Genomic DNA, 20715 nt, shown 5'->3' on the forward strand with positions numbered 1-20715 from the left:
CACATCAGTCCAACCTTTAACAAAACAGTCACAACTGGACTTGATTTGGTTGCTTTATATGTGTAAAAAAAAAAAAGAAAAAAAAAACTTATGGTGTTTGAGGTCAAACTGACCACACTGAAAAAAAATGAGAAAAGTGGAAAAAAAATTAAGATTATTTTTTTTAAATGAATTTTAAACCCATTATAAATTTTAAAAAGTTTAACATTTCTGCAAAGGCCTGGGTCTAGAGCACAAATAAAAATTGGAAACAAAAACTTTCTGAATATTAAAATTTTCTAAATATTTTCTTTTGCATGTCACACAACATGACAGTAAATTATTATAATATTTCTTTAAGAAATAAATAACAAGTTTAGCTTGCTGCACTTGAAATTCAACTAAAAGCAAATGCTGAGAATGTGTGACAGTCAGTTAAATATATATATATATATATATATATATATATATATATATATATATATATATATATATATATATATATATATATATATATATATATTAAAAAATAGATGCAGTAACCTGTGCCTGTGTTGCTATTCAGTTATGTAGATCGACTGTGTAAGCTGAGAAAATATTTTATAGCCTACCATTCCTTCTAACGCTGAAGGACTACTGAGACATTCAAGCATGGGATGGGTCCTAAAGCATCAAGAAGTAAAAGCTGAAATGAATAGATGCATAAGGACCCCTGCTGGATATATGTGGAAACTGCAGCTTTTTCCCTCGTAACCTCAGATGACATCATTTTATTTCTAAAGTATAAAACAATATGCAGAAACCTTTTATATTAAATTTAGGACAGACTTTTATTGATTTTTAAATGAAAAGTTGATTTTTCATAAATCTAACAATGGCTTAATTTAATGCTTGAAATAATTAAACCGCTTCAATATGGTGTATTTATAATACAGGTTTAAGTAACATACATTAAGATGCATGTTTAATTAATTAGCAATAATTCGAGCACACTTCAATACAATTCTCACAGTTAATAAACCTTTAATGACTTTTTCCTTCAATTAACTCTCAATTTGCTGCGTGTTTACCCAGAATAATCAGTTGTTTTTCTTTATTCAAATAGATGTATCCCAAAAAAAAAAACATTTATTGTGATTTGTTTTAATTATCAGGTAGTCTAAATGTTACATTCACCAATGCAAATGAGTAATCTAAAAACAAACAGCTCTGGACATTTTTAAACAGCTCTTAAAGTTTATTTTGAGCCTATAAAGATTTTTTTATATATATATATAAAAACAGAAGAGTATAGTATATTATCAATTATATAATATTTGTTTTCATTCTTTTATAAATTGTCAATATGTCACAGTAATCTGACACTGACAATTCTGTCAAAAACATACTGATTTGTAATTTTTGATATTTTGTACTCGAGTAATAATTTTGTATGTTTGGAAATTAATTTTTAATTATTCTCCGCGAACTGTAAAGCCCGCCTTCTTTGATTTGATTGGCTGACATTGAAGAGCTGTTATTTCTGATGCAGACTAGGACAGGGGCTGTTGTCTATTGATTACGGCCCGGTTTCAGATATAAAATCAGTCCTGGCTCGGTAATATTGAGTCATTTCTGTGTTGTGTTGAGCTTTGAACAAAAATCTGAACTTTTGAAAATAAACACGCCTAGAGACGCCATTCCCAATGTTCCATAAGTGACGCCACTCGGCAAACCGATCTTCAGTTCAGTGATTATCAAGCTAGTGAAAGGATTGTCATTTGAGCGCGTTTACAGAGTTTCGATGAATTTACCGATTTACCAATCATCTGTCGACTTAAAACACTCGATAAGTGAACTACAACACTTTATGAGTAAAAACACGATGCCTGTATTTGGCCACGCGATGGCAGCAACAGCATCTGTGTGTAGTGGAATGGAGAAAGCAGAGGCGGGTTTGTGGCAGGACACAAACGGCTTTTGCGACGACTTCTGTCCCTGGATTGACCAGGTGGACGGGACTGTGGTTTCAGAGGCCGCTACAGCACTTCACAAGCCCTCTACTGCTAATACAGTGGAGGGAAATGCAACCGGTGAGATTATCAGCAAACACTCAACATTTATTCAATTTAATTCAGCTTTATTCGTATAGCGCTTGACACAACAATGTAGATTGTGTCAAAGCAGCTTCACATAAATGGTAATAGTAATTGGAAGAGTAGTTCAGTTTTAAGTGTTTAAGTTCAGTTCAGTTTAGCTATTTATTATGTGTTAAAATCATTTAAAAACCAAGGGTAGAGAAATATGCAAACATTGAGGATTTAAATAATGGTATAAATGAAAAAAGACACATTACATATGAAACAATAATGAGAAATGATCAATAATGGGTTTTAAATAGACTTTGACATGAAAAAAGTTGTACTGTGAGGTAAATTGTGACACTGTTTTTCACTGGGCCTAGCCAAAACAATAAATACACGTCCAATACTATTTTAAAACCCTCAGCATGTGTCCTATTAGTTATTGCAGATAACACACACACACACACACATATATATACACACACATAGCCAGTTGAATTATTAGCCCCCGTTTATTTTTTCCCCCATTTTCTGTTTGACGGAAAGATTTCTTCAACACATATCTCAACATAATACTTTTAATAACTCATTTCTAATAACTGATTTATTTTTATCTTTGCCATGATGACAGTAAATAATAATATACTAGATATTTTTTTCAAGAAACTTCTATACAGTTTAAAGTGACACTCAAAGGCTTAACTAGGCTAATTAGGTTAACTAGGCAGGTCAGGGTAATCAGGCAAGCCAATGCATAACAGTGGTTTGTTCTGTAGACTATCGAAAAATAAATAGCTTAAAGGGGCAAATAACATTGACCTTAAAAAGGTGTTTGAAAAATTAAAAACTGCTTTTATTCTAGCAGAAATAAAACAAATATAAATATATAAAAATAAATGTTTAGAAAAAGCCAAAAATACATTATATGAGTCAAAATTAATGATTTTCCCTTCATGCCAGCAATCTTTAGTTTATTAAGTAATAGTTTATCATTTTTCAAGATATTTGGTTATGAATAGTTCAGAAAGTTTCTGAAAACTGACCCTCATGACTGATTTTGTTTTTCAGGGTCATCTTTGGAGACCATCAGCTTCTGCAGTAACTTCTGTCCCTGGCTGGACGAGGAGGACTGGACTGTGGTTTCGGATGCCGGTGAACCCGCTACGGATAATAATGTGGAGAAAAACACAACCGGTGAGTCTGTAAGCAGCCACTAGATTTAAGCTTGACAAAAACAATATTAAACAAAAATGAGAAATGATCAGTAATGGGTTTTACACAGACTTCGAGAGGAGAAAATGTTGTCTTGTGAAGTAAATTGTCCTAAATGCTCAGCTGGACGGCCATATAATAACTGTTTTACTGTATAAAATACATTACGCCTGTGTAAAGGCCTTATAAACCACCTATTTTAATGTGTGTGGGGTAAATGTTGCAAAAAACAGAAATGTGCGCACATCTAGAAAATCTTGAAGGCAGGTGCTCGATCAAAAAATAAACATTAGTAGAAAAAGATCCAAAGAAAACTGGCAAACTGCCGCTTTAGCTTTAAAAAAATCTTTAATGTCATTGTCACAACGTTATATATATATATATATATATATATATATATATATATATATATATATATATATATATATATATATATAGTCATCAGACTATTAAGTAAAGTTTATAATTTTCAATGAATATATTTTATTAATATATTTTACTTTCTGTAAACTGAGCATTATGAATAATTTTGTTGTCCAGGGCCATCTTTGGAGACCATCAGCTTCTGCAGTAACTTCTGTCCCTGGCTGGACGAGGAGGACTGGACTGTGGTTTCAGATGCCGGTACACTTGATGAACCATCTACTGATAATAACGAGGAGAAAAACACAACAGGTAAGCTTTCGTAAATTTAAACCATTTTTAAAACTGGGCGAAGAGATATATGAGTGTACTGGAGGACTAAAATAAATGTATAAATAAAATGAAACACATTATATATGAAACAAAAATGAGAAATAAAAAATAATGTGATTTTAAAGTAGTCATTTACCCAGTTGTGTCATTTTAAATGCAACAGTGACATGGTTTGAGTTGTCATGACAAATTGACTTTACCAAGACAACACAGCTTGTCATAAATCCGTCATAAACATGATTGCCATGAGGCTATTATAATTGTGTCATGCATATTTTTCTTTCTAATTAGAAGTGTTGTTGAATAATTTCATAACAGTGTCATTAATATTTAATGGCTTGTAATATTTAATCTGTCATGTTTATGACAGATTTATGACATGTTATTTTGTCTTGGTAATTTTAAGTAGTCATGACAACAACAGGTTATGATGTATTTGTTTATGTCACGTTACAGTTGATAAAAGTAACAAAGGCACACAAGTGATTGTTGTAACAATCCCATCTCAAACACTGTTATTTAAACTGAAATAACTGAGCGAATGGCACTTAACAACAGTCAAAAGCATGCATAAAATCTCATTCATATTTATGAAACAGTATCATGATGTGTCCAGCAGAATGTTTCTATGAATCTCAGTTTCTCAAAATTTACGATTATGACTGATTTTGTCATCCAGGCTCACTTTTGGAGATCATCAGCTTCTGCAGCCACTTTTGTCCGTGGCTGGAAGAGGACTGGACGATGCATTCTGATGACAGTACAGCACCTTATGAGTCCTCTCCTGATAACAATGTGGAGGAAAACACAACCGGTGAGACCGTCTGCAACCACAAAAAAAAGAAATGAAAGACATTAAGCTGCTCTTAGTACAAGTATTTTGAGAAAATCATCAGCTCAAAAGTCCCAGACAAAGGGCAAAATCTGTTTAAAGATGGATAACTGAAAATCATCAGATAAAGAATGTAATATTATAGTTTTAATGCACTTATTATAGACATGAAGCAACTATTCTCATAGGCCTATGACTCAATATATTTATACTCCTTAAAGGTCCTGTGAAATTAAAATAATGTATTTTACATGTTAGCATTAGTATGTTAGACTTAAGGATATCTATAAATGGTACAAAACAGTGGCAAAATTCACATTTAAAAGATAAAAACATGTAAAGCCTGCAGTTTGTCACTTCTGCCTAAATCATCAAATCTTCTGACCAATCAAATGCTTTCTAGTATTTGACATACCCCACCCCCTTCTTCTCATTGGCTTCTCATTTAAGGGCTTGAGCTCAACCACTCTCAGTGGCAGAGCTGTGATGAAAAACTAAACGCTATTGGCTGTTTTTAAAAAGGGGAGGGGCTATTCTACACCTCACTCTTTCTTCATGTTTTAGTTTAGATTGCGTCAAACATTAAATAGTAAATGCACATCTCGAAGCACTTCATATACTGTTTATCAAAACTCATAGAGGTTTTTCACAGAAGATGCTTTTTATTTTAGGATTGCTCCACTCATATATGAAGGGAGGTGTGATTTTGATCCCACAGCACCACAGCTTTGTATAACTCATATTTTCACTGGCATTGATGGGTTTATGAAGGAGTGACAAACACTAGACCATAGGTGTCCCACTTTAGGACAATTCAGCCTATATCAAAATTATTATTCATATTTTACTTGCATATATTCTTAATAGCCTATACAATAGCTGACTGTCATGTTTCTAATCTTTTCTTTGTTGTTTTCCCTCAATAAAGAAATCCAAACCCAAGGCAGCAGGAGGAATAAAATCCATGCTTTCTTCAGGAGGGTGTGGAAGCTCATGAAGAAGCCTTTCCTCCGCAGAAGACGAAACAAAGTGGACCCTGATTCTGATCCAGATCAAGAGCCAGATCCTGATTCAGAGCGCATTCCAGATCGGGAGCCTGAGCCAGATCAAGAGCCAGATCAAGAGCCAGATCCAGAGCCTGATCCTGATTCAGAGCACATACCAGATTATGAGCCGGGTCCAGATCGAGAGCCAGATCAAGAGCCTGATCAAGAGCCTGATCTGGTTTCAGAGCCTGATCCAGATCAAGAGCCAGGTCCAGATCAAGAGCCTGATGCAGATAAAGAGTATGATGAAGACCCAGAGCCAGATCCAGATCGAGAGCCAGATCCGGGTGAAGCGCCAGATCCGGGTGAAGATCCAGATCAAGAGCCAGATCCAGGTGAAGATCCAGATCGAGAGCCAGATCCGGGTGAAGATCCAGATCGAGAGCCAGACCCGGGTGAAGAGCCAGATCCAGATCGAGAGCCAGATCCGGGTGAAGCGCCAGATCCGGGTGAAGATCCAGATCAAGAGCCAGATCCAGGTGAAGATCCAGATCGAGAGCCAGATCCGGATAAAGAGCCAGATCCAGATAAAGAGCCAGATCCGGATAAAGAGTCAGATCCGGATGAAGAGCCTGATCCGGATGAAGAGCCTGATCCAGATGAAGAGCCTGATCCAGATGAAGAGCCTGATCCAGATGAAAAGCCTGATCCGGATGAAGAGCCTGATCTGGATAAAGAGCCTGATCCGGATGAAGAGCCTGTTCCTGGGCCATCTGGGATCCAGAAGACTGAACAATCTCATCCAGATCCAGAGCCTGTCCCTGGACCATCTGGGCACCAGGGCTTGCCTTCAGGAGCCTATGATGATCAGGGTCAGTACTATTATATATGCTAATGCAAGATATATTTGTTAATGTAAGATAATATCAGTTTGATAGACCTGAAAGCACTTAACCAACCTCTTTTTTTTTCAGGATCTTTGGAAAGATTCTACAAGCTGGGAGATATTTTGGGAAGCGGGGCCTTTGGCACAGTACGCAAAGCGATTCGTAAATCTGATTGCATGGAGGTAAAACTCTCTTACTACACATTTTCCTCCCTTTGTCAATTGTCTAATTGAACATCTATGTTGATTAAATGAATTAGAGTCTGAAAAATATGTGAGATAAAATAATAATTGTATTTTCTGTTTGCAGGTTGCCATCAAGCAGATTGAGAAGACAAGCGATGATATCTTTATAGTAAGTTGAAGAAAACTATCTCAATATTTAATTCTTTGATGGTTTGGACACATTTACTGTTGCGTAGTTTCACTGTTTCACTCATGGTCAAGTTGAAGAAAGTAATTTTGCTGTTCTTCATCCATCGCTAAACTACTGTAAAATTGACCTTTTTGCCCAAATATTTTGGTTAAATCTGATTAATGTAAACTGTCACTGTAGTTTGCCACTGCACTATAACAGAAATGAGCTGGAAAGCCCTGCACTATTATAGATTATATATACAAAAATACTCAAGCAAAGTAACAAGCATTTAAACATTGGTTCACCCAAAAATAGGAATTCGGTTTCGATCACTCATCCCCGAGACCTGCGTTTATCATCAGAACACAAATGAAGATGTTTTAGATGAAATCTGAGAGCTCCCTCATCCTTCATTGGCAACAAGGCTCCCGAAATGTTAGGAAAATACCAGAAACATTGTCAAAACAGTCCATGTGTCTCCAGTGGTTTACCTGAACAAACTAAGATCCGAAATCTGGCAACACAGACGAGTAAAGATGTAGTTAATTACTGTGCACATTCAGAAGAAAGATCTCTCATGTGCATTAAATATGTCACTAATGACACTTTGCTCTGCAATTTTTGCAAATGCAGTTTCCTCTAATTCATTAGCCGATTCCAAATATGGCAAATGAAGCCCCGCCTTCTTAGAACAGCGGCCAATCAGTGATCAATATAGATTTACTATAGTGAATTTTTGCAGATTTTGTGTGATTCAAACGTTTAGAAATAAATCTAAAGAGACAGTTGCTGTTTACTTTTATTCTTGATTCCTACTATGACATTTGTTGTAAGCTTGGAAAGCAATTTTGGAAAATTTGATGTTTCCCCATTCAAACAGAATGTTCGAAAGGCGTTTTAGAGAAGTTTTTTTATGAGCATAAACCTTTTCTAAAAAATATGAAAACATTTTTGCTTGAACTAATCCTTTAAATAAAGTCTTCCTTCAGATCTGCATCAACTAACCCTTGTTTTTTTCTCATTAGCCTGGCTGTTCCAAACCGATGATTAAAGAAGTGGAGATCATGCTCATGCTGAAGCGTCCGCCATTGTGCAAATATGTGATCGAAATGTACGAGTGGTTTAATGAACCTGGAAACACTTCAATGGTCATGGAGTACCCCAAGCCTTGTGAAGTCCTGGAGGACTACATAAGAAAGCAACCCAGGGTGGCCGAACCTGTGGCACGTAGCCTCTTGCGACAGATAGTCCTGGCAGTTCAGCATTGCTTTAAAAAAGGCATTGCGCACAACGACCTGCATTCCGGCAACATCCTGGTCAACACGAAGACTTTGCAGATCAAGCTGATCGACTTCGGCTGCGCTTACAAAGTGGAAAAACGAGACTACGATAACGCCATCTTGTCTAGCACAAGGGCTTTAGGCTACCTGCTGTGTCACATGGTGACCGGAAACTTGCCGATTTACTTCGCTCAAGCCAAGCGGAGTATTTCGCTTACGCCCAGCTTAACCAGTGGTGAGTGAACAGACACTAGCTGTGTTTCAATGAAAAAGATTTAAACTTTATTTTTTAAGTTAAACCTACATATTTTTATGCAAATTTTGATGATTTATACACATCTTGGCAAATACAGCACTATTAAAGCCTGGTTTATACTTCTGCGTCAGGTGACCGGCGCAACTCACGGCGCAGGCAACGCACGTGGCTGTGCATTTATACTTCTGCGCGCTGTCTCCGTTGGTCTGCATTAACACTTCCGAAACGCTAGTGGGCAGTGAGGTGTAAATGTTCCTCTGTGTTGAGTTTCTTCGCTTCTGTTTTGCTATTCTGAACACTTCCTGGATGTACAAGTGACTCAAACTCGCTCATTTTGAGGCAGGAACCGGCGGACGTGCAACAACTTTAACCATGAGGTAAACACAGAACAAAACTTTCCATCTGGAGCTCCTTCACGGGACTTGCAAACAATCGCTCGCGCCATTCGCGAGGCTCTCGGTCCCGCCCAGACACGTCGGCGCTAGCAAGCCGACCAATCACAAAGCTTGCGCTACGCGTTGTTGCAACGTGTAGTTACAATTTTTGAGAGGTGCACGTCAGTGACGGCGACGGCCACGGCGAAGGGCTATGCGTCAGCGCCGTTGCCTACGCCGGTGTTTGACGCAGAAGTATAAATCAGCCTTAAGGGTATAGGGGGTAGTTTAGGATACAACCATTGGTAGTTTTTTAATCACAACTTTCATCTTGATAAATGTCAGCTTTAGTGTATATTATACAGTAAGAGGTAGTCTCATAAGCAGTGTATTAACCATCTTTCCCTTTTTACAGACTGCAGTGATCTGATCAAAAAGTCTTTGAGCCAAAAAATGACACTTGATCAGTTCTTAAAGCATGACTGGATGAAGAGACGCAAGAATGAAGACAAGACATGATACAGATGAAGGTAAATACAACTCAGCCTGAAGGGAACTACATTTATCAGGTTTAGAATCTCACTTTGATGCCAAAACAACATAAGAAAACATGTCCAAATTCCTGATCAATTTAATGTCAGAACCTTGACGTCTATCTGACATCTACACATAGATGTGCTTTTTTTAAATATAATTTTGTTTAATGGATTTTCACCACCACAATAAAGACATAACAAAACATCTTCAAAAGATACACACAAAAAATAAATAACAACACAAAACAAAAAAAAAACTCAGATTACATATAAAACAGCACTATGCCACATTAACCAGATCAGAAAAAAGGATAATAACAAAGCTTGTTTTTCAGATAACGATACAGTTACAATATTCTTTTCAGCATGATAGGGCAAAGACTAGGTACTAAATAGTTTAAATATGGAGTCCAAACTTTGAAAAAATGTACTGTTTTTTTGTGTAAAACATGGGTAAGATATTCTAGAGGAATTACTCTAAAATAATCTTGTGCCAACCTTTAAGTGATGGAGATTTATCACTAACCCAATTAAGTGAAATATTTTTTCTGGCAGCAAAGGTTAATATATTATACAATTTCTTAGTAGTTGATGAAAAAATGCACCCATTAGGTATACCCAAAATCAATGAAACTGGGTCAAAATCCAATGGTATGTTAAAGATCTTTTCCATTTCCCCCAGCACCAAGGACCAGAACCTTTGCAGTTTGTTACATTACCACATACAATGCGTTAAAGTACCTTCGTCAGTTTTAAATTTTAAACATGTAGGTGAATTAGAAGGGTTAAATAAATGTCTGCGGTTAGGGGAGATATGGAGTCTGTATATTATTTTATATTGTATTTTCCTTTTTATGTGTACAAACAGATATTTTCTTAGCATTAGACCAAATATCATCCCATGTTTCCTCATCAATATCAGTAACCAACTCTTCCTCCTATTTGGTTTTACTTCTCTGTATATCAGGGGATGGAATTGAGCATACAGATGCATAAAATCGACCCACAGACATCTTTTCTGATGATAAAAATAATAACCTCTCAATAGAAGATATCTCCCAGTTTTTAACAAATGTTGTGCTGTTAGTAATATAATGTCTCAATTGAAGAAAAAAAAAAAAAAAAAGATTTTTGACTAACTGGTATTTCTGAGCTCATTCCGTGAATGACATTAGTTTGTTGTCTGAGAACATGTCCCCAAACCTTACAATTCCTGAATTCAGAATTCTGCAGAATTTAAGCTGCGTCCCAAATCGCATACTTATGCACTATTCTACGCCATTTTGTAGTATAAATAGTGTAAGTAGTGTGTTCACACTGAAAACTCTAAAAATAATAAGTGCACTTTAATTACCCGGATGATGCACTCATTCAGCCGCTAAAATGAAGTGTGTAATGATGGACAATTCACACACTCAACGACCGCAGGTTTGCTTACGTAGCGGAAGGGGCGGAGCTATTGGACGCACATGTTGAATAACTTTATTTATTTTGGATGGTGAAAGGAAAATTCTTCTACGAGAGTGATTATAGCGCCTCCCGATGGTGAATGCGGCAATACTCATGGCAGGTATTATTTGATAATTCTGTTGTTTATCTCACTGATTTGGCGACCGTCAAACGTCATCAGGGAAACCGTTTGAATTTCCGCTTAGTAAAAAAACATTAGTGGGGACACATTTGGGACACCACTACATACATATACTATCCTGTTGAGTGTGTAAGTGCATAAGTACATAGTGCATGAGCGCATAGTGTATAGTGTGCCATTTGGGACGCAGCTTTAGTCTCAACCCTGATTAAACACACCTGAACCAATTAATAGTACCAAAAGCAGCACTGGATAATTACAAACAGGTGTGTTTGGTCAGGGTTGCAACTGAAATGTGCAGGAAGGTAGCTCTCCAGAAACAGGGTTGGTGACCCCTGCGCTAGACAAACACCAGACATGTATTTAATATTTCTTCTTTTGTTTTTCCTCAGTGTGGACTTCACATAGAAAGCAGCAAGGTCTTCTGCAGAAAAAAAAAAATTATAAAAAAAAAAAACTCATAAAAACCAACATAAACGTCATAAAGAAGCCATTTCTACACTGCAAACGGAATAAAAGAAGAACTCGCATCTGACTGATCCAGAACCAGAGCCTGATCCAGAGTCTGTCCTGGGACCCAAACACTGCAGGATCAGCGTTGTCATCAATCCCAGGAAACTGCCTCTTCTTGTGCAGTCAGAAATGGAAACGAGTGGTGAACTCTGAGGATACGGATGGTTAAATCTGAGTGCATATTGAGGAAGACGTGTTGTTTCTTTAGAGGATTAGGATGAAAAAAACACCAGCACCACAACAATGCATTGGGTCAGGTTTATATGATTTGCAGAAGGTTTAAAAAAATAATGAATTACAGAATTGTTAAATTGTTAAAAAATGAGCATGCATTAATCTGGCAAATTACAGTTACTGATAATAGAAATGATCAAGGAGGAGTAGGGGGTGGTGGAGGGCCTTTTTAAAGTTTTTGTAGTGGATGGAAGTTTACATAAGTAACACTGACCCCTAAAGTAATTGCAGACTTTTATATTTCTAATGTTATTTTTGGAGAGCCCTAGGCTAAAATGAGCGGTGACAAAAAAAAATCTCCTGAACACAAATGAAGATATTTTTAGATGAAATCAGAGAGCTCCCTCATCCTCCATGGACAGCAACAGCCCCAAGTTGCTCAGAAACAAAGTCTAGAACCTACCAAAAAAAAGTGCCTTCAGTGGTTTTATTGTATAACAAAAATTCTAGTATTTTTCTGGACTTTGTGTGTTGAGGGAGTTCTCAGATTTCAGAATTACTGATATCAGAAATGATCTAGGAGGATTAGGGGCTGGTGCAGGGCCTTGTTTTCTTCAGTTTGTATTTGTGAATGGAAGTGTACATTACTAACACTGACCCTAAAGTAATTGTAGACTTTATACAATTGATTTCTAATATATTTCTAAAGTTATTTTTGGACAGCTCTAGGCTGAAATAAACATGTTTTTTTTGTAATTAGTGAAATCCACTGAACACAAATTAAGATATTTTTAGATGAAATCTGAGAGCTCCCTCATCCTTCAAAGACAGCAACAGCCCCAAGTTGCTCAGAAACAAAGTCCAAAAACTGCCACAAGAAAACAATTCTGGTATTTTTCTGGACTTTAAGGGTGATGGAGCTCTCAGAACTTCTGATATAAGAAATGATCTAGGAGGAGTAGGGGGTGGTGGAGGGCCTTTTTCAGTTTGTGTTGTGGATAGAAGTGTACAAAACTAACACTGACCCCTAAAGTAATTGTAGACTTTTATATTTCAAATGTTATTTTTGAACAGCCCTAGACTAAAATGAGCGTGCTTTTTTTTCTTTTTTTGGTGACAAAAAAAATCTCCTGAACACAAGTAAAGATATTTTTAGATGAAATGAGAGAGCTCCCTCATCCTCCATGGACAGCAACAGCCCCAAGTTGCTCATAAACAAAGTCCAGACCTTACCAAAAAAGTGCCTTCAGTGGTTCAATTGTATAACAAAAATTCTAGTATTTTTCTGGACTTTGAGGGTGAGGGAGCTCTCAGAATTACTGATATAAGAAATGATCTAGGAGGAGTAGGAGGTGGTGGAGGGCCTTTTAATAACATTAAATAATAATAATAAAACACACACATAAGCAAGTAAAGAGTGATTAATGATGACAGAATTTTCAGTTTGGGGTGAACTGCCCCTTTAAGCGATAGCATTAGTGCATTTCAGCATGGAAATAAGGTGCTATTTGCAGGGTTAATAAAAAAAATTGTTTTAAATCAATTTTAATACAAAGCTGCTGTCATATCATCAAAGTCAAGGAACAAAAACCCATTTCATGATTTGAAGGCACACATTAGAAACAAGCAAGAACTAAAATAAATGATGTAATGTTTTTGTTTCTCTCATATATCTGACCCAATGCATTGCGACCCAGGCTGGAGTACTGGCGAAATCAGAGACTTTTAGAGAGCCGGTGTTCAACTCTTTCAGGGTGGATTTATTTAAGCATCATCCTCATAATCTCTGGAGAAACAACACATCCTATTCAAATGATCTTACCATCAATATCTTGGGAGTATTAGCATTAAAGATGCAGTTTCCTCTGTCTGAGATTTTTTTCTGAATAAATAAAATGTATTGCACAACCAAAAATGAAAAGTTTGCCATTATTTACTCATTCCTTGACTACTTCAAAACTAGTTTGTTTCTTCTGTTGAACACAAAAGAAGATATTTTGAAGAATACAGCCCTTGACTTTCACAGTATTTGTTTTTCCTACTATGGATTTCAGTGGTCACATGATTCATCAGTATGTCTTTCTTTGTGTTCATTAATTTATTTTCCTTCAATTTAGTCCCTTATTTATCAGGGGTCACCACAGCGGAATGAACTACCAACTATTCCAGTATATTGGAACAGCATATATTGCAGTGTTCCAGCTGCAACTCAGTATTGGGAAACACCCGCACACCCACACTCATATATTATGGCCAATTTAGTTAATTCAGTTCACCTATAGTGCATGTGTTTTGACTTTGGGGGAAACCGGAGACCCACGCCAACACGGGGAGAACATGCAAACTCCACACAGAAATGCCAACTGACCCAGCCAGGACTCAAACCAGCGACCTTCTTACTGTGAGGTGACAGTGCTAACCACAGAAATAAAAAAAAAAGTAAAGAAAGTAGATGAAAGTAGATTTCATGACCATAAAATCGAAAGTAAAGCAGAGTTGTAGCAAATTATCTTTATATTGGCCAAGCCCTTTCACTTTAAAAATTAAATCGGTCAAAATGATGGTCGGGCTTCATGTTTTTTTTTATAAAAAGATCCCAGAATAACATTGGCCTAGGCTATTTTAATATCTAAAAATAAAGCATCACAAACAAAAATTCTATCAGCGCAAACAAATTAAAATATTTTAGAATATCATAAATGTGGGGTGACTGGTGATGTTATTATCTTTATTTCAATATTCAATATTTTAATAATAGAAGCAGCACTAATGAAACTTTCATTGGTGCAATCCAGCAAAACTGAAACACACAAACAACTTTGGTAAATAAGGAGCAACTGGGGTCGAGAGACCTCTGAATGATCTAATATTACTATTCGGCCTACAGATAATATTTTTTGCAGCACAAATTGTGAGCAAACGAAAATAATTTATTCATGCATGAATATAAATATCTGGTGTTTTTTCAACAACACAAACCTGCACAAATCTACAAATTTTTTTGGTTATACTTAAACAAGGAAAACAGATACAGTGTTTATTTAAACGGCACAAACCAGCAAAAATCCAGCACAAACGAATGACCACAGTCTTGTGCGATTTACAGGAAATAATGGGGCGGAAAGTGACGTCGCAGCTCCTGAAGTGTTTTGATTAGACAATATCTAAACAATAAAAATAGATAAAACATTTATTTTAACAGCACAAACCAGCACACACGAATGACACCAGTTTTGTGCGATTTTAGGAGCCAGCTGCGTCGCGTCATAAGCGCATTTGCTATTTACAGGATGTAAAGTAAGTTTACTTTCGCTTTTGCTCTCGTGGATAGGGAAACCATACTGCACAGACATCAATTACTTTAAGCGCAAAGATTTGTTTCAAAACTATTTCTGTCAAATAAGGGTACTTTCTACACTCCAATTCTGCTGCGGGACATTTCACTCTGTCTCTGTTTCATTTTCCCACACTTTCCGCATTTATTGCGCTGAACTTTCTGTCGTTCCTTCCTCTTACCGGTCTCTTTTCATCCCAGTACCTCTGTTTTTCAGGTCGTCTATGTAAAACCTCTTGAACACTGCTCGATGCCCCTTCCTCCTGCTGGCTCACCTGCTGAGCTATGTCTTCCGCCTGTCTCACCGTCAGTACGGCTGTATCTAATGTAAGGTCGGTCATTAACTGTAACCTCCTTGACAGCTCCTTATCTCTGATGCCGACAACAAGCTTATCTCTGATGTTTTCCGTTTTCTGTGGGCCAAAGTCACAACTCTCTGCTAACTCATAGAGTGCACATATGAACATTTCCGCCTTTTCCCCCGGCCTACTCGTTGGTAAAAACATGCCCTTTCATGGATTATATTCTTTTCAGGATGAAGTATTCGTTGTACTTATCCAGAACTATAGCAAAGTCATTTTTCTGTTCGTCTCTTACAAACGTGAATGAGTTGAAGACATTTTCTGCCTCTGGTCTCATGGCAAAGATGAGGGTACTCACTTGCACCTCACCAGATTCTTTTAGCTTCGTGGCTATCCTGTACCTTGTGAAGCGCTGTCGCCATGCGGCCCACTCTTGAGGCCTGTCGAAGATGAAGTTCTGGGGTGGACTAAATTTCGCCATCTTCTATCTTTCCACAACTTCTAACACCATTTCAAATAAGTCTTCTCAGTCCAATTCTATGGTTAAGCACTTATTTATTAACATCCACAAGTTCTGGGGCCTCTTGTACAAAGACTTGCGTGGAAATCATTCTAAAACATTTTACACATTTAAAACATTTACAACTTTGTGCGTACGCAGAAAAAAATTCAGATGTATGAAACCTAATCCCACGCATATTCTTTTGTACATCCGAATGAAAGTGAAACTGAGCGCAACATGCACGAGCACAAAACCCCTCCCTGCCTCCTCTCTTATATATATATATATATATATATATATATATATATATATATATATATATATATATATATATATATATATATATATATATATATATACACATTACAGCTGATTCCCATCTAGAAACCACACTTATGTGTTGAGTTTTTCCCAAACACATGATCATATGTTCTAAAAGAGGACTCTTGAGGTCTTTGAAAGGAACAGTGAGTGCATCACATCTCCGTCACCAATGCGTTCAGGTAAGGTTATGCAATACAGTCAATACTTGACTATACACAGTGTGTTTTGCAGTAAATTACTCTATAAACCTGGAGTTCATTAGTACATACAGTAGATATACAGTACAGTACAGCATTTGCACACAATGTGTCTAATTACTTTTAGAAAGTCATGAAGTTGGAGGTCAGTCAAGTACCACATTGAATTATCTATGTTGACAAGGCTGGGGATGTCGCCGTGGGTGAAACATAGCAGCCCAAAGGGCCACAGTTACCATGTCGGGCCACAGAAGATATCAAGTGTAATGTGGATGAGAACATGTGGCAAAATGCAGAAGACCGGGCAGAATAAAAGATTACTTTGGGTTTTTTATTGTAATCGCGGTGCTTTTTCTTCTTGTATATCTTGCAGTGATGTGCTTTTGCAAATAAAGTCTGTACTGTAGCAATTCTGTGTCTGTATTTTTGTTTACATAAACTGTAAATATTATAAAGCAATTTTTTTCTTCATTTTTGTATTGAATTTTTGCAGAAAGAAAATGGCAAAGAAAATGCCTGCATTTACTAAACCCAACGAAACAAAACTGTAGAGAGGCTTCAAATATAAGAGCAGAGCTGATGCAGTTTGCAGTTTAATGCAGTTTCTGTAATTTTAGCTGATGCTAGTGTTTTTATTGTCAGCGTGTTCTGATTGACTGAATGTTTCTGTAGGAAGAAAACATGTGTTAGTGTTTTGAACAATAATTTCTTTTTGAAACATGTTTGCAGTGTTTTGTTAGACATGGTGTATTGTGTTAGTTTATTATTGTATGTTGAAAAGCAGTTTAGCGGTTTAGTTTACAATGTGTGATTTTGAGCATGAAACTAACTGTTTTGCCAATTGTGTGTTTTAGGTGTGTTGCTGCGTTAAGAACATCATCTGTAACTCAAATGAGAAAAATATTGACATTTTTACCCGTTTGACTGAAGTTGTTGCACAATATGTAGCTAAGATGGTGGAAAGTTAAAATACTATGTGTAAAGCACATCTTACCTTTAAACGGGTTAATTTCCCTTCCCTCAATGAAGGCTTTGTCTTTTCCTGACAATATGGATTCTTGTGTATTGTGTTCAGGTTTTATTATATTTTTTCTTACTATTTTGACTTTAAAAAAGAAGAACATAATTAGAATATGGTCAGACTTTAGTAATATCTCTAAAAAAAATAAATAAATATACATGGCATATGTGTAATACTTTTGTAGAGGGGCAGACTGGCCATAGAGAGCACCGGGACATTTCCTGGTGGCCTGACGATCAATCTGGCTTGCCACCATGACTCTGGCCTACCGCCTCACAACACGCCCCAAACACACACACACACACATTTTCAACATACAATCAATCTAATTTGTTTGTCTACCTGAAGTTGAAACGATGTTGATTTACAGTCAATTGGAACAATGAAGAATCCACACATTTTCAACATATAATCAACCTAATTGGTTTGTCTACCTAATGTAGAATCTAAATGATTTAACGTTGAAATTAACGCTTAAACAACATTTTTAACATTAAACCAATCCATATTGCATCACCATTTTTACAAGAATACATAATCTAATTTATTCTGTATATATGATAAAACACACCACAATCTGTCATAATTTTTTTATTTATACAAATATACAGCTGTAAATATTCGGTAAGAGCATAAATTCATTCAAACCTTCTATACACGCAGTACACAAACACACACAGAGAGAAGATTTAAATTACAGGCTAAAATAGTCTAAACCAATTAATTGAGAAAAATACGTTATGCCTATCACAGAAACTAAAATTCAGATGCAACCATAGAAAAAATGTACACGCTGGATTAGCAGGGTCAATAAATAAATAAAGAAATAAATACAGAACAGCCCAGTGTCGTGTCACCTTTGACATGTGTATAGGCCTATATTATAGTAAGGCCGTGATTGGTTAGTGATCAGTTAAGAAATTAGTGTTTGCACATTTGAGCAGTGTGTGTGAACTAGTGAATAAGTGTTGCATTTTGATTGGTTGTGTTTGGAAAAGGAAAACAAGTAGCTTCCTGATAGATTTTTGTGCTTTAGGTAGAGCATTGTGTGTAGTGTTTTAAAAAAAAAAGTGTTTTAATTTTCCGGCTGCACATCCATTGAGGTGAATCTCCTGTTCCATCACATCCCAAATGTGCTCTATTGGATTGAGCTCTGGTGATCGTAGAGGCCATTTGAAACAGTGAACTCTTTGTCATGCTCAAGAAACCAGTCTGAGATGGTTCACGGTTCACTACATGGAGCGTTATCCTGCTGGAAGTAGCCATCAGAGTACACTGTGGTCATAAAGGGATGGACATGGTCAGCAACAATACTCAGGTAGGCAGTGGTGTTGTTGACATGATGTTCAATTGGTACTAATGGACCCAAGTGTGCCAAGAAAATATCCCCCACACCATTACACCACTATCAGCCTGAACTATTGATACAAGGCTGAATGGATCCATGTTTTTTATGTTGTTGACGCCTAATTCTGACCCTACTGTCTAAATGTCAAAGCAGAAATGGAAACTCATCAGACCAGGCAATGTTTCTCCAATCTTCTATAGTCTAGTTTTGGTGAGCCTGTGTGAATTGTAGCCTCAGTTTCCTGTTCTTAGCTGACAGGAGTGGCACCCGGTGTGGTCTTCTGCTGCTGTAGCCCATCCGCCTCAAGGTTGGACATGCTGTGCGTTCAGAGATGCTCTTCTGCAGACCTCACTTATAACGAGTGCTTATTTGAGTTACTGTTGCTCTTCGATCAGCTGGAACCAGTCTGGCCATTCTCCTCTGACCTCTGTCATCAACAAGGCATTTCCGCATACGGAATTGAGGCTCACTGGATATTTTCTTGTTTTTGGACCATTCTCTGTAAACCCTAAAGACGGTTGTGCTTGAAAATCCCAGTAGATTAGCAGTTTCTGAAATACTCAGACCAGCCCATCTGGCACCAACAACCATGCCACGTTCATTCACATTGCTCAATTTGAATTGCAGAAGATTGTCTTGACCATGTCTGACATTGACTTGCTGCCATGCGATTGGCTGATTAGAAATTTGCTTTAACGAACAGTTGGATGGGTGTAATAGAGTGGCTGGTGAGTGTGTGTGTGTGTGTATATATATATGTATATATATATATATATATATATATATATATATATATATGTATATATGTGTGTGTGTGTGTGTGTGCGCATGTTATGCTTCCCATGTTTTCTCTCATTTGTGTTCTGTTGAATGTCAATGAAAGTGTTTCTGCAGACTGTTTTTGTCAAGTCTGATTAAAAAAAAACAACAATTAATTAATGTTTACCATCAGAGTCATTCATTCATTTTTTCAGCTTAGTCCCTTTATTAATCAGGGGTCGCCACAGTGGAATGAACTTCCAACCTATTCAACATATGTTTTATGGTGATGCATTATAAATATTGTGATTCGTCTGTTTCCTCTTCAGGTGAAAGAAATCAAGTATTTTGAAATATATGAGTTGTGTTATTGTTATAATGAGTTATTATTGTTATTATTGTTATATGAGTTGGAGCTGTCTGACTACAAATACTTTAAATATATAGTGAAATTAAATAAATAAAAAGTTATTAAATTATAATCCGTTTTGTGTGTCAATTCTACAACATTTCAGATCAACTTCACATCTCATGAATACGTTTGAATTTGAAAGTCATTGAAAGACAGATTGCTGATCAAATATGTTTAAAGTTGATGTTATCATATTGATCAAAAGGTGTTTAGAGTAAAAATGTGATTATTTACTCCATCTGCAGGGCTAGTTGTAACAGACAGAGGGTTTGTTGTAACACTTGCTGGATTTAAATTCAGTTTAGATTATAAAGTATATGTCCTCAGTACTTAACTCCACATTTTAAGTTAACATAGCACAATATGTTATATGTCTATATATTTATTAACCCTTAATTGGCCCACAGGGTCAGAGCTTCCTATTTTTATATACTGTAAATGTTCCCTTTATCTTAGGAGCATGAAGCTCTCCAACTACCCTAATAAAATCTTCAAACACATAAAAACTGAAGTTGATTTGGTTGTTTTAAAGGTGTGTAAATTTTTTTTTTAAATCACCGTCAACCTGACCCCACATTGAAAACGAATGAGAATTTTTTAAGATTATTGTATCCAAAAAGAAATGTGAAACCCATTATAATTCTGGAATGTCTTAGATTTCTGCGCACAGGCACAAACACACTAGTATGACTGCAATAGAGAACATTTTTATAAAAATTGGCAAAAACAAATCTAATAAAAATCTGAAAAATGTTCAAAAATGAAGGACTAACTAATACT

General features: G+C 36.4%; 1 protein-coding gene across 3 annotated transcripts; it reads left to right on the forward strand.

Annotated features, from left to right (window-relative positions):
- The first annotated feature begins 739 nt into the window (after positions 1 to 739).
- Positions 740 to 13646, forward strand: LOC137488981 (uncharacterized). Of its 3 annotated transcripts, XM_073937531.1 has the most exons (11): positions 740 to 2051; positions 3111 to 3236; positions 3795 to 3929; positions 4630 to 4764; positions 5711 to 6277; positions 6308 to 6640; positions 6743 to 6837; positions 6965 to 7009; positions 8038 to 8527; positions 9338 to 9452; positions 11442 to 13646. In XM_073937531.1, the coding sequence occupies exons 1-10, from the start codon at positions 1763 to 1765 to the stop codon at positions 9439 to 9441; spliced, it is 2319 nt and encodes a 772-aa protein (XP_073793632.1). In that variant the 5' UTR covers positions 740 to 1762; the 3' UTR covers positions 9442 to 9452; positions 11442 to 13646. The 3 variants fall into 3 exon arrangements, 2 of the variants coding, with proteins under 2 accessions (XP_073793632.1, XP_073793631.1); XM_073937530.1 differs by having other exon boundaries at positions 5711 to 6640; XR_012397887.1 differs by having other exon boundaries at positions 1481 to 2051; positions 5711 to 6640; positions 8038 to 8655; positions 9196 to 9452.
- The last annotated feature ends 7069 nt before the right edge of the window (positions 13647 to 20715 follow it).

This window comes from Danio rerio, chromosome 22, assembly GCF_049306965.1.
Source record: "Danio rerio strain Tuebingen ecotype United States chromosome 22, GRCz12tu, whole genome shotgun sequence".
Taxonomy (NCBI): Eukaryota; Metazoa; Chordata; class Actinopteri; order Cypriniformes; family Danionidae; genus Danio; species Danio rerio.

What these genes read in the sequence shown, in the direction of transcription:
- LOC137488981 (XM_073937530.1), top strand. Translation starts at nt 1,763, where the DNA reads ATGAATTTACCGATTTACCAATCATCTGTCGACTTAAAACACTCGATA. An exon ending in GTAAATCTGATTGCATGGAG is followed by an intron (nt 6,838 to 6,964) that starts GTAAAACTCTCT and finishes TTCTGTTTGCAG; the next exon opens with GTTGCCATCAAGCAGATTGA. An exon ending in TACGCCCAGCTTAACCAGTG is followed by an intron (nt 8,528 to 9,337) that starts GTGAGTGAACAG and finishes CCCTTTTTACAG; the next exon opens with ACTGCAGTGATCTGATCAAA.